Source organism: Ammodytes marinus (genome assembly GCF_949987685.1).
Source record: "Ammodytes marinus genome assembly, chromosome: 6".
Classification (NCBI taxonomy): Eukaryota; Metazoa; Chordata; class Actinopteri; order Uranoscopiformes; family Ammodytidae; genus Ammodytes; species Ammodytes marinus.
In genome coordinates this window covers 19,668,465-19,681,864 of record NC_137235.1, presented here as the reverse complement: position 1 = coordinate 19,681,864, position 13,400 = coordinate 19,668,465, and the positions used below count along the sequence as shown (strand labels likewise).

The following is a 13,400-nucleotide window of genomic DNA, read 5'->3' as shown; positions in this document are numbered from 1 at the left end:
CCCCTGCTGCAAATCAATCAGTCACAATTATTTTCAGCCGACAGGAACACACTCTTACCAGCACACTGTGAACATACAGTAAGTACTATATTTTAGGTGTGTTTCTGATTCCTGATTTTTCATGTGATCAAAATGTATAATGCTGGCAAAGTGATAGAAGGCTGTGAGTCCCCTGCAAGAGCATTTGTAATGTCCAGTGGGTGCAGTGAATGATGTTCACACATAAGCCCTAAAAGCTTTAAGATAACCAAAGAATCAAAACGCAAAAAAAAACATATGCAATACTGTTACTGTTTAAATCGGCATACTTTATATGATGGAACATTATAGAAAACACAGCATGACGCATGAGCCAAACATAACTGAGCTAACATCTGTGGGAACTTGGAGCCCCTTTGAACAAACTCTCCTGCTTGCCTTTTTCACAGCCGGAGAAAATGAGCTCCCAGTTAGTACAGGACCCACAGCTATGGATGATGCAGAGATGTATTCATTTGCACACATTCATTAGCATAGCCACACATGCTGTGAGTAACATCTACAGGGTCAGGAGACGACAAGAGATTCAGTCACGGCTGTCACATCGGCTGGAAGATGACTGAACTGTTTACTACCTTCTATGCCAACGTTACCTGCAGTACGGATGGCAGGTAGAAAAAAATTGTGGGGAAAAACTGGAAAAAAGCAACCCAGCTGCTGTTTCATTTGGTCATGTTACATAAGCCAAAAGCCAGAATAAATGGGCTTTTCAGACACAGACCATCTGTCAGGTGATTAATAATTAAAGGAACTTCACAGGATGTGTTTCAAAAAGTTATCTAATAGCCAAAGTCTTGGCAGAGTATTTTTTCACAGTAATGAGCCAGCTGACAGGGGCAGTGGCTTGGCTGTTCAACTCTGCTCTCTGTTGTCTTTGCACTGTGGTTTGGATTGCAGAAACTCAATAGAAGTAAACTTTTGTATGTTCGATCAATTGAGTGTCTGCAGCTGTGTGTGTGTGTGTGTTTGGGGATTTAATTATGGAGTGGGGGAGTTGAGGAATAGATACTTTGGCTCAAAACATCAGGAAGGCCAAGAGTTCAGCAAATGTACTGTAGTGCCAAGCGTGAAGGGAAGTTTATGTGCAACGACCACAGAGAGGGAGGAAGAAGAAAATATTTTCTTACTTTTATTCCATAGATCAAGTGCTAGAATCCTATAACCTAATCTACAAAATCTATAATAAAAAAAATCTATATTTCTATAAACAGAGCTGGGGTGTGTATCAAAATGTGAGTTTCTTTGTGTTACCGGGTTGAATATAACTCACCATTTATATCTCTTTCCATACACCCCTTTGTTTTGAGAATACGTTGGTTTTGAGAGATACCTACTGTGTCCACAAAAGTGGCAAAACTGACATTTCATTTCTTACTGAGAGTTTTTGGTGATAGTATGAAACACCTAGAGTGAATTAGTAACCTAAAATGAGTGTAATTACATTGGTCAGTTAGTGAATGGGTATCCAAGTCAGGTTGATAACAAGGAATAAAGGGGGGCAAGGTCTAAATTGTAGATGGATAATAAATAACTTTGTTCAGTACATTTTGATACAATATAACAAAGTTACCGTCATAAAAGGAAAAGGTCAATTAGGTTAGGTTGATCATTTGTCTCTTCTTACTGGTTCATACAAAAGTAAAAGACTGAATCACCTCAGCCATTGCCAAGACGATCACCTTCCAGTTTCTAACCAACTGTTTGCTTGATAAGTAACAAGGAAAAGATGTAATTCGCAGGTGAAACTGTATCTTCGATAAATAAAAAAAATGCAAAATGCAAAGTACTCTATAGTCACTTGGGCTACTGTACAGCAGGAGAAGAAGAGAGGCAGTATGACATATCAGTAACTTGTTCTATTTCTGGGGTTGAGCTTCAGACCTACTGCTGGTTCAGCTTCAGGCCTCACTGTTACATACAAGTTTAAGTTTAGACTCCAGACCCTCTCAGGCATCTATTGTTTTTGTGTGCACTGACAATGGAGGAGGTTTAGCACATATGCCTGTTTGACATGATCTTCAAATCAAGCATGCCTTTACCAGTTAGTTAGTTTGTCTCTGAACACAGTAAGGATGTATGTTATATTCCACCTTTGTTGATTACAACACAGTGACAATTCATTTTGGCAATAAAAATAGGGAAAGATGATTATGGATTAACAATTGTAAAACTGTGTGAAATCCCTGAAGGTTTATTTCCAAAGTATATTGAAGTTATCTATGTGGCTTCCAAAGAAATCAGTATAAAACCATGTTGTGACAGCGACTTGACTCAGGTCAAGAGCCATTCCAACTCTCCCATGCGCAGGTCATTAGTTATGCTTAGCATGGTTGGGGCAACACTGGCTACCAGATACTTGCTGTAAACAAACCTCAGAGGGACTTGAGGTGTGTGTGTGTGTGTGTGTGTGTGTGTGTGTGTGTGCGTGCGTGCGTGCGTGCGTGCGTGCGTGCGTGCGTGCGTGCGTGCGTGCGTGCGTGCGTGCGTGCGTGCGTGCGTGCGTGCGTGTATGTGTGTGTGTCTATAATTATGTTGTGCCCATCACACTATTACAGAAGAAAACGGGACATGGCTCTTCAGCCTTAAGAAGCCCTGTGCGTCCTGGGTGTCTCAAGAGCATATACCTGTATAGTTACCAGTCTGTGACGTGGATATTTCTTGACAAGTTGTCGCACTTTTACTTATTAAGTGAGACTAATGATTTCTTGGCTTGTGTGGTTTGCTGCTTTCAGCTGTACATCAAGGGAATTAAATAGCGTATAAATCGCCCCCTTCAGCTGTACATCAAGGGAATGAATTACAGAGCAATAATGACTGCAATTTAAGATTTCTAACTGACAAGAAAACATCAATTGGGGAGACAATGCTAATTTTTGTTCATTTTCTAATAAAACTGTCCAGCAGCGTATTCTATGTCTCAGTCCCAATCTAGGGTCCTCCGAATTGCCCACTGAGCAATAATCAAACTTCTATTCAACTGGAAAGAGACCCACTGAGGTGCAATGCATTTAAGCTGAGACACTTATTGTGGCTCCTTTTTGGCTGGTATTTCTTGAATGTCAGTGTGAATGGCAGCTCTTCTGAGGGGTCTGACACTGGCAAATGAGCCTACCCGAGATTGGAGAGAGATGCTTTCCAAAAGGCTCTCCGGTACATCCACACAGATGATTGTACAGTAACTTCACAGATCCACCACAGGAGTTTTACGCAGTCGAAAGGTCACAGTATAAATACTTTTTTATTCGATCCATCATCAGACCATAACACTTTTCATTTGTGTTCACCACAGGGCTACCTTACCCACACACTTTAACAGTAAGACAAATTTAAACAGACAAGACTGGAAACAAATGGCTGTAAGGTTTCTATCAATAAGTCAGTTATTTTATGATATTTTTAAATATATATGGAAAACTTAGCTTCCGTGCATGTCTTGGGCTGTGTAGTATCCCCCAGAGTAATTATTGATGCAGCAAAATCTGTATGCTTGAATTTTATGACAAAAGCAATGGATCAGACCAAGGTTTCCTATTAAGTTAGTCGACAGTCAAAGCCAGAGCTTCCAGATAAAGGTTACTTCTAAAAGGTGTATGATGAAAAATCCATTTCAGCTTGGTATTTTTATGCATGTGTGAGTGGGCTTAGGGGGTGGTGAAGCGCAAATCTTAAATATATGCCCTTCATAAATAATCAAAAGCTTATACCATTGAAAATATGTCTACTGTAGCCAACTGTCTGAATTTAAAAAAATCTATCACTTTATCCTTTGCTTTCTTAAACCATTTTCACCTTTCAAAGGGTCCCCTCCTCATTCGTAAAAGATCGATACAAATCACCAGAGAAATGAGACAAATAAAGAGAGTGCACATAGCCTTAACAGATCCTAAAGTTGTTTCTAAAGTGCTGTCTCTTTTGGTGTGTTTATCTGTATTTTAACATGTGAAACAGTGTAGGTGTGGTGTGCAGGAAATAGAGTCTGCATTCACTGTCAAGCACAAGTCTTTCAAATACTTTTTTTTACTTCAGTGTTGAAAGGTCAAGCAGATGACATTACATAGAGAACTTGGAGGTTTACACCAACTAAAAACTTGTGCAGTTGAGAATATTTTACCAGGAAGTGATTCAGCAGCTCCCAGTGTACCCACACATCTCCTATCCTACACCTCTGTCAACACACACACACACACACATATTTGAGAGATGTAAGCACTTATAAATTGCCTCCCCCCAGCAAAGCCTTGATCAACCCACTTTATAGACAGGCCCGTCACAGACCATTAGCAAGAGAGACCCAAGACCAGTTCATCAGAATCTGAGAGCTTATAAATATCATCAGCAATCAGCATGCATCCCACAGGACTCTCCATCAACCATACGTCAACAGCGATAATCACTGGAAGCATTGAAGTATTTCAGTGACAAAACGCAATCTCTTATATTCTTAAAAGGGCTCCAGTTTTCCTGGAAACCCAAAAAAAGAAAACTCAATTTTCAGACTGATGTGAATCCACCCGAAAGGAAAATCTAAAAACCCACTTGAAAACGTTGTTATAAATAAAAAAAACTTTAATTCAAATAAACTAGACATGTTTACCTTCAGTTAAAAAACTAAATCACATCATATTCTGAAACAAATCAGTCCACAATTTCTGGTCCACTGGCAGCCTCACTGGGTACATTACTAAAATCAGATATTGCAGATATTAACTTGTGAAAATGATAATGTAAGGAAGCCCAAAACAAGTGAAATGACAGAGTGATTTTAAAGACAGCCGTAGATGCCACAAAAAGTGTAATTTTCTAAAAGACATGTCAACTATTGCACCCACTGGTATGTATGAAATAAATCTAGTGATATAACTTGGTTCATATAGATCAAACTGCACTAGTATATAGGGCCATACAGATAACTGGTATGATCATTTGGAATTGGTTTGGAATTTGCAGGTTGTCCACAATGAACCAATTATTGTTCCTGGTGTGCAGCAGCAGGGATGCTCCTATTATAACCTTCCAACTGAAGAGTAACCTTCCAGCCATTTGCTGTATGTACTGATGACAATCAAAGAGGCTTGATGAGCGTTAACATGTCCAGACAATGCTAATAATAATGTGTCTATCATACAAATCATACAATGTGAAGATTACTTATCGAATAAAACCTGACTGAATTAGGCTGTTGGCATACATTGTGTATGTAGCTGCAGTGGGCTCATAATCACTTGACAGATAAAAGTAGCCTACTGTTGTTCAGGAAGTTGAGCTCTGTTATTGTTTTCCAATATCTAGAGAATTGTGGGACCTTCAGTTTTGTGCCTGTTGATGAGCTTAGTGGGTGAGTCGGATCAATGTAAATTGAGTGGTAGTATAGATTGTGCAGCTTCAATTGTTTGCTACCTATAATTGTTTCAGTTAACCTCCTGGGTCAGCTTGTTTCTGAGTTTCACTAAGAGGTTGCCATTTTAGGACACAATATTGTAGGGAAGGACACTTCCAGTGAGTGAACTAGTGAGTCCTGTTTGTACTAATATTGAAGCTTTTCAATCTCCTTAGGAGAGAGCAGCCTTGCCCTTTAGAAAAATCTAATCTTCATGAAAAGAGAGTTTATTGTCAATGATGGTACTTGCAAGTGAGTAACTTGCTCCATTTCCTCCTGCTGCATTATAACAGCTTTGAAGACAGGCTCTGGGCTGCCTGTTCTAATCATACTGTCCAAACACAGTCCCTTGGTTTTACCGACATTAAGGTCAAGGAAACTGACGGCAGACCAGGAGGCAAGGTGGTCGATGTGCTGAAAGTATGAGGGGCTGTTGGCATCCTACAGGCACGGAAATACGGCTATGTCATCAGCATAGTCTTTGAAGGAAAAGTCTTTGCTGTTGTATTTTATTTCATTTTAATTTTTTTATTTTATTTGTGTTAACACTTCCTAAAATGTTAAAAATTTTAATTTGTGTCAGTAACAAAGCATTCTCATCTGTCTGTAGCTGACTCGGCTGTCAGTGATTAAAGCCTAACTTTAAAGGTGCTCCGAGGAACTTTCAACTTTTGTTTATTCTTGTACCCACTTCGGACAAAAGTGGTAGTGTTTTTTACTATACCAGCTATAGTTTCAGGGTGAGGGACCCATGACAAAGGCATTATGAAAAACTATATAAAAATAGCATTCTTTGCACTGATGGTCTCATTTTGCTGTAACATGTAATAATTGATCATCAGAGGAAACATTTGACTTTTTCAGAAATGTAAAAGTTCCTCGTAGCACCTTTAAATAACAATCAGCATTGTAAGTTGTTAGATTTTATTTACGCGTATCATCAATTGGGGGTATAAAGTAGGTTCTGAGAATGACTTTGTAAGCCCACACATTTGTTTATTTCAGCCAGTGTTTCCTTCGGAGACCTAATTCCTTCAGGATCTAAGATGAGAATGTGTATGAGGCGAGCCCCTGTCAACAGCAGGCATAAGCAAGACATTTCCAACTATGAAGCATAGTCAACATTTTGAGGGAATGTACATCAGCAGCTTCATTAAAATGCATTAGCAACAGCACTTTTTGTCAGTATAGGCCCATTTAGGGAAGATGATTTCTTATAAATTAGTGATCATCATATTGTTGGGGTAACAATTTATCTTTTTAGCCCACCATTTACCATAGCCTAAAGGGTTTCTTGTTAATAAAAGAAGAAACCCTTTAGGCAAAATAAAATCAGTTAATTTAAAGTAATCACCAGGGCGAGAAATGCGTTACCAGCAAACAGGCGTTAAGATAAAATCCGGGACAGGATTTGACATATACAGTGCTTTATATTGTCCTATTTGCTCTATTATCTGGATATGTTATCTACATTGTATTTCCCTCTCCTGCCACTTCTTCTCTATCCTAAACTTTCCCCTTGTCGTTTGGTTTTGAGTAACTCGGCAGATTGTAATAACAGTAATGACTCCGTTATCAAATTAAATTGACAAATTTTGGCCTAACACTCTGTGAGCAGAGAATGACAGCAACATCTCCACAAACACATTGCTAACTGGCTCAACTACGACAATGAAAGAGGTCAAACCCTTTCAGAAACACTGCCTGAGCAAGTGAATTCGCTTATTCCCTGTAAGGACATGGGTAGCTGTTTTGTGTCTCCTCTCGTGTGCTCGTTCAGCAGGCTGCAGCTCTAGCTACCGACCATAGAGATAATCCTATCTGGCATCTCTCAGTGTGATTTCATGTCTTGTGTGTCCACAGGCATATTTGTGTCTACATTGATCTCGTTTTGCTAAGATAGCTTACTCTTACACAGCTCCGTAGTGCATTATACTGTAGGACACACACCAAAATAAAATCAGTGCACTAAGCGCAAATATGCAGCCTCAAGTTTCTTTATGACCCTGTTTCCTTGCACGGTTTGTGCAAGGACTTGCATAGGGGCGTGGGCTAAAAGTGTGTGCGGGATTCGACACAGTAAGGGGTGGGAGGCTGTTTTATGTAGACACTGATACAAGGGGCATTACATCACACAGGCAGGCCCGAGGATCCTTCAAATGTGGACGGAAGGAGGTGGAGGATATACCGGACACCCTGTGATCAGTGGAGCAGAGAATTAGAATTAGAAGTAGAAAGTGCCAAAAAGAACAGGCGCAAGTTAAGTACAAGGAGCTCAAATACTACAGTGCCACTCCTCCTCATCACTATTTGCAGACAGCATCTTCCTAGGAACTCTGCCCCAGAGAAAAGGTAAGGTAATGGTGAACACCATAGGACAGGGTCTTGACTTTATATAACAACTTCTGGACCAGAGCAGGCCTGTTTAAAAGAGATGTCCAACATCCTCTCTTAAAGGAAATGGACAAGAAATACAGATGAAAGGCTCCATTGCCTGTGACAACTCAAGGAGCCTGTGGCACAGATGATGTCATTTAACTCCACTCTAGTGTAATCTGGTTTTCAATTCCCAAGCAGAGCCCTCTGTAATGAGACGGTGTGTGTCCCAAGCCTCATCACCAGAACACCTATTTTTGCCAGATCTGCTATAGTCTGCCAGAACCATCTCATCCTGTGAGATTTGCCCTTTTAAATATTAGATCCCTCCTGCCGAAGGCATCACTCATTAATAAAATACAAATTAGATTTCTGTCAGATTATCTGAAGGCCTGCTTACACCTTTGGATTACATCTCTTTTAGTGGGCGATTTAGAGGCTGGGTTTTGCTACCACTTTACTGCTAGGCATTGTGAAGGATATCCACATGCAGTATATGACGATTTAAAATTGCACTAGATCAGGGGGCTCATGATGTAGTGGTTAAAGCACCCGCCCGTAGAGGCCTAGAGGCTCATTCCTCAGAAGCAGTAGATCACAAGTTCAAATCCAACCTGTGGTCACCTCTGTCTCTCCAAACTGTCTTATAAAAACCCTAAAAATGCAAATAAATAATCTTAAAAATTGCCCTGGATCTTTTTTAGGGTCTGTTTGAGCTATTCCAGATTGTCATGTAAACTTCAGGTCCGTTCTGTCTGATTCCAAGCAGTGGAGACAGAAAGGACACTGTGCTACTGGTTAACTATGTTATTCTATCACAGCTATCTCTGCACTGAACAGCCCAAGGGGCTAGGAGTGATTGTCTGAATATCTGTGTGTGTGTGTGTGTGTGTGTGTGTGTGTGTGTGTGTGTGTGTGTGTGTGTGTGTGTGTGTGTGTGTGTGTGTCTGTGCGTACTTGTGTGTGTGCTTGCTTGTGTGCTTGCGTGCGTACGTTTGTGCGTGCTTGCGTGTGTAAGCATTGAGGAAATCAGTGCAAAAAGACTGGTAGTTTGCCCGGGTCATATGTGCTGCACTGGTTAAGTGGAAATCAATGATGCAGAAGCCACACACCCACGTAAACGAGCACATCAAACCTCTCAGTTTCATCTGTTGAGCCCCTGTAGTGAAACGGGAAGCTCTTACATTATTAATGGCCTTGTCCTGTAAAGCAGTGAACTTACTCGACCTGTTGGTAACATAACACCTGGCAGTCACACAAAAACATTTTGTTAAATTAAGTGATTTAATCAGACTAATTGGTAGTAGCATGTAATGCGCTTACAAGTGATTCAATTTACAGTCCAACAAATTATCACATCAAATTTGATTATATTGAAATAACTTCATTTGCTATTCAATTTACACACAGTATTGAAAATTTCAGCGGCGAACTACTGTAATAAACTATTTCTGCATACACTAATTTTACCTGTACTTTTTTTTCAGTTTACATGCCAATTGCAGCAACGTAAAATGTCTCATTAGAAGCAGTAATCTAATGGGTTGAGCAGCAAGCCTGTGGCTAGACAGACTTCCCCACCATTCCCTGTGAAATTGGGAGATAAATCAAGTGTTAGTTCTATCCTCAAATATGGCACCACTGAATGTACTCTGTCGCAAACTTCTAGCCTAACCCTCCCACTGAAACAACACCCTGAAGGCTGTTGCCGTGAGGAAAAATGTATCCATGAAAATGTCATCCCGTAAAATCATACCTGGTGGCTATGTTTCTTCCTGTAGATAAGTTATAAAACAGAGTCATGAAATGCAGGTAGCCTAGATACTGCAGTTTTTTAGGATATTTGTTGGCCATGGGAGTTACTGCTTTCCTGGATTGCACACCCAGGAGGCAGCAAGCCATGTAATATGTGTGGTTGCCCCTGGCAACAGTACTGCGTAAGTGCACAGAAATGTAGCCTACTGTATATTGAAAGGAGGCATCAAATACTTTGATAAGTATATATAAATAACATTTTCAAAGTATAAAAAATGGTTTGTGTTGGCAATACAGGGCCATGAAATGTAGAGCAATAAAGTCATAAAACCATAAAAAGTAGGCTAGTGCCTGCATAAATAATAGATAATAATGAGAATAATTTAACACTCTGGTGATGACGTCTGCTCCAGTCCAATTGGGGGCGCTCTAACCACTACACCAAAAGCGACCCCCTAAGCAAGAAACACTTTTAAATAAAAAAGGGTCACTGAAACACATAGAGTTCAGTCAAATGTCTTTAACTCGACTGTCCTGCTAAAGATGAACCCGATGTCCCTTTACAACTCTGAACCTCCGTGCCGGCCTCAAATCAAGAATCCCCCTGGGTCGGACTATTTTCTGCTGTTAAAGCTTCTGTGTCATCCGTGGCGTGCTCTATTTAAAGAGTTTGGGTTGGTGATCTTAAATGACACACTGACATATCTCCAGTTACAGAGGCCAGGCTGTGCTGCGTTAACATTGACAGGCTGGCTATGCATGCCGGGCAGGCAAGCAGGCATGTAAATGGGGTCTCACACTTAGCAAGCAGGTAGGCAGCGGCTGAGCTGCTACTAGCAACCGATGAAGAGGCGAAAGGGAGATCTCCTTGAACAAACAATAGCTGATATTTATAAGGAATTTCAAATGATTTTGATGGTCCAATGAAATAAACCCTTTTTAATGTATATATGTTTGTAACAGAGAACAACATTAAAGCTAAAGCCTTTTTAAGTCAATATGCTGATTAAATTACCCAGCAGCAAACCAATTTACAAGATATATGACAGTGTGAACTTTTTCAACTAGACTTTCACTGACAACTCAAAAAAAACTTTATTGTTCCCAAGTTTGCTTGACCTTTTAGTGTAGGCCTAATCATTACATCAGAAAGTTGCAAACAACCAGCTGTTAGCACCGTGTGTATCTTTAGTCCCGGCCAGGACAGATGTACAGTAGGTTTTTTCTATCACCACTCCTATGTTTCCCATCTGTCTCTTGGCCAGGGCAAAATATTGAATTTGATTACATAATTACAAAGACAGAATAATCTAAAATGAATAATGTCTATTTAGTTATTTTTAGGGGCTGGAAACAATGACTCACTAAGTGGATTATCTAAATATTTTTTCTTTAAAGTGGCAAGCAGTGAGTCCACTGGAAAATTAACATTTAAATAAAGTATTTAGCCACCTGCTGCTGTGATTCAATCAGGCGTCGACTGAATTCAACACTTGAATGGCCTTCCTTGAAAAGCTAATACCAAAGTAAAAGATTAGAGCTCTCCTCTTGAAAACAATGAAATAAAGGTGCCAAGCATGTAGTTTCAGGTAAAACAATATGTTTTTATTTTGGACCATATTTAGCTTGTCATCAACCTAAATAAAAAAAATACTATAAAGTCAGCCGATTTTATCATTTCAACCATCCACACACTGTGTAGGAACTGAAAGGTGAGGTTATATAAACTCTGTGGCTCTCGGTGTTTGGAAAGTGATACTCGAAAGAGGAGAGTTTCACTTTTCCCCTGCCCCCTCTGCTACAGCGCTTCAGAATATGACAGGGATACATAGCAGCTCTGGGGCTGTCAAAGAAAGCAAGTGTGTTCAGATAAGAAGCAAACCTGGTAGATGTGTCTGCATATTGGTGCCACTGTGTATTTACTTCAGCGAAATGACAGCAATGGCACCTCCTCACAGACAAACACGTGAGAGGCAACAGCTGGGCTCTGGTTACTTACGTCTGTGTCAGGCCCCTTATCTGCCCCTGGGCAGGAGAACGTGACAAGTTCATGGCACCTCTTGTGGACCACGAAACAGCAAACTGCAGGGGAAGAAAAGAGATGAGAGGAGAGAGTTAAGGGAGAGAGATGGGAAGAGAAGATATTCAGAAAGAAAGAAATACACAGACAGATGGAGAAAGGCAGACAATAGACAAAGAGTGAGGTCGCTGAAATACAGCTTATCATTGTTCACTGATTTGTACACAGACAGCAGAAAGAGACAGAGATCTGATAACATTTAGAGAAACCAAAGAAAAAAAACTGATGTATGGGCGAGGCTCCTTATCATGTGTCCAGATGGCCAGTCCTGGAGGCTGACTGCTCTTATTGCACAGTGCAGTGCCACCTCCTCACAGGCATTGCAGGAGCACACACACTTGAATACATATGCATGTACACCCTGCCAGGGCACACAGTATCATCCTCCGTGCCAAGTGCCATGCCAGGTCATAGAGTGCACTATGCAGTCTGCAGACAAGCAAGCAACCGGCTGAAAGTGGAGGGAGAGTTTAAAAAGCCATCTGACACACAGACGAGACAGGGTGAGGGAGGGTATGTGTTTTAGCACCGAACGGTCAACATAACAGAAACAGAATATTCTCAGTTTTCTGCCATCACTTGTTAATCATAGATCTATCTTCATACGGGTTCTACCCCTCTTACCTTTTGCTTTTTATACAAGTGCCCCCCATCCTTTGTAAGGACTTGTTATTTGTTTATGGGCAACACTTGCGGCATTGCAATGAAAGCATCTGAAATTGGTGGTTTTGAATAGTCCTTACTTAGCACTAACTGAGGAACACCAACAGTGTAATGACAGTGCTGTTGTTAATGTGAAAATGATTATTATGTTTGCCTACTGATTGCTGCTGTTCACACCTAATACATCCATCCACCATCTATCCCGTCACAGAGCTGCCTCCATTACAGTCATGACTAAAGACAAATATGTATGAATGTAACACTTCATTAGCATCGATATATGTATGTGTCAAACGTTTTGAGAAGACGTTTTGCAATTTAGATTTTAGAAGTAAATACTGAGATGTGGCTTATACATCAGGATTATATGACAGACTACTGCACTTGGGAGCATTACCGTCCTCTGAAAATGGACATTATCACCAGAGATTAGTAGAATTTGGACTGCACATTGAATTTGGTTTACTTGTCTGCGTATACATGAAGGTTTATGCATATTTTATATTCAAGTTGCCATATTGAGCCACTGTTTATCAGGTTTAAAACTATGCAAAAAATAATTGGTGAACAATGCTTTTCTTTTCATATGTGCTCTTCATTCCTTCTTTCCCATCTGTCCGTTTACAGAATCATGTTGTGAGCTCTCTGCATCCCTATTATGTCATATCAGCTTTTGGTGAAGCAAAGCACAAAGGAATCAATATTTGCTGGCCCACAGTTGTCAGACATATCACTTTACAGCAGGAATTTCAAATAGTCAAATCCAGATAGGATCAATACGATAAAACATCAAAATGTGCCATAATGTATATATCTACTAGCCTACAGAGCATTTTTGTATTTTTAGAACATATATAATAATAAGGTATTACATGTGGTCCCTTTATTTTCAGTATTAAGTTGTTTGTGGGTGGGTGGGTGGACACCCTGGTTAAAAAGTGTCACCGACAGTGTTTGGGTCAGTACCAACAGTATTGTTTGGATGTCTGCTCCAGATGAACCACCATAGGTGAAATTAGTTATTTTCAGGAGCATCAATCTCAATAGTATCATAGCTGATTTCTTGTGCAAATGTGATAAACACAGTTTGCTAAAGGTGTATCTGATCAT

General features: G+C 40.2%; 1 protein-coding gene across 1 annotated transcript in view; it reads right to left on the bottom strand.

The window, feature by feature from the left end:
• The window catches only part of prkcaa (protein kinase C, alpha, a), a 136,651-nt gene that overhangs the window by 71,146 nt on the left and 52,105 nt on the right, over window positions 1-13,400 (bottom strand). Inside the window, exon 3 of the mRNA XM_080030056.1 lies at window positions 11,547-11,629. Within this exon, the coding sequence (XP_079886182.1) occupies window positions 11,547-11,629 (83 nt within the window). The remainder of the gene's footprint in view (window positions 1-11,546; window positions 11,630-13,400) is intronic.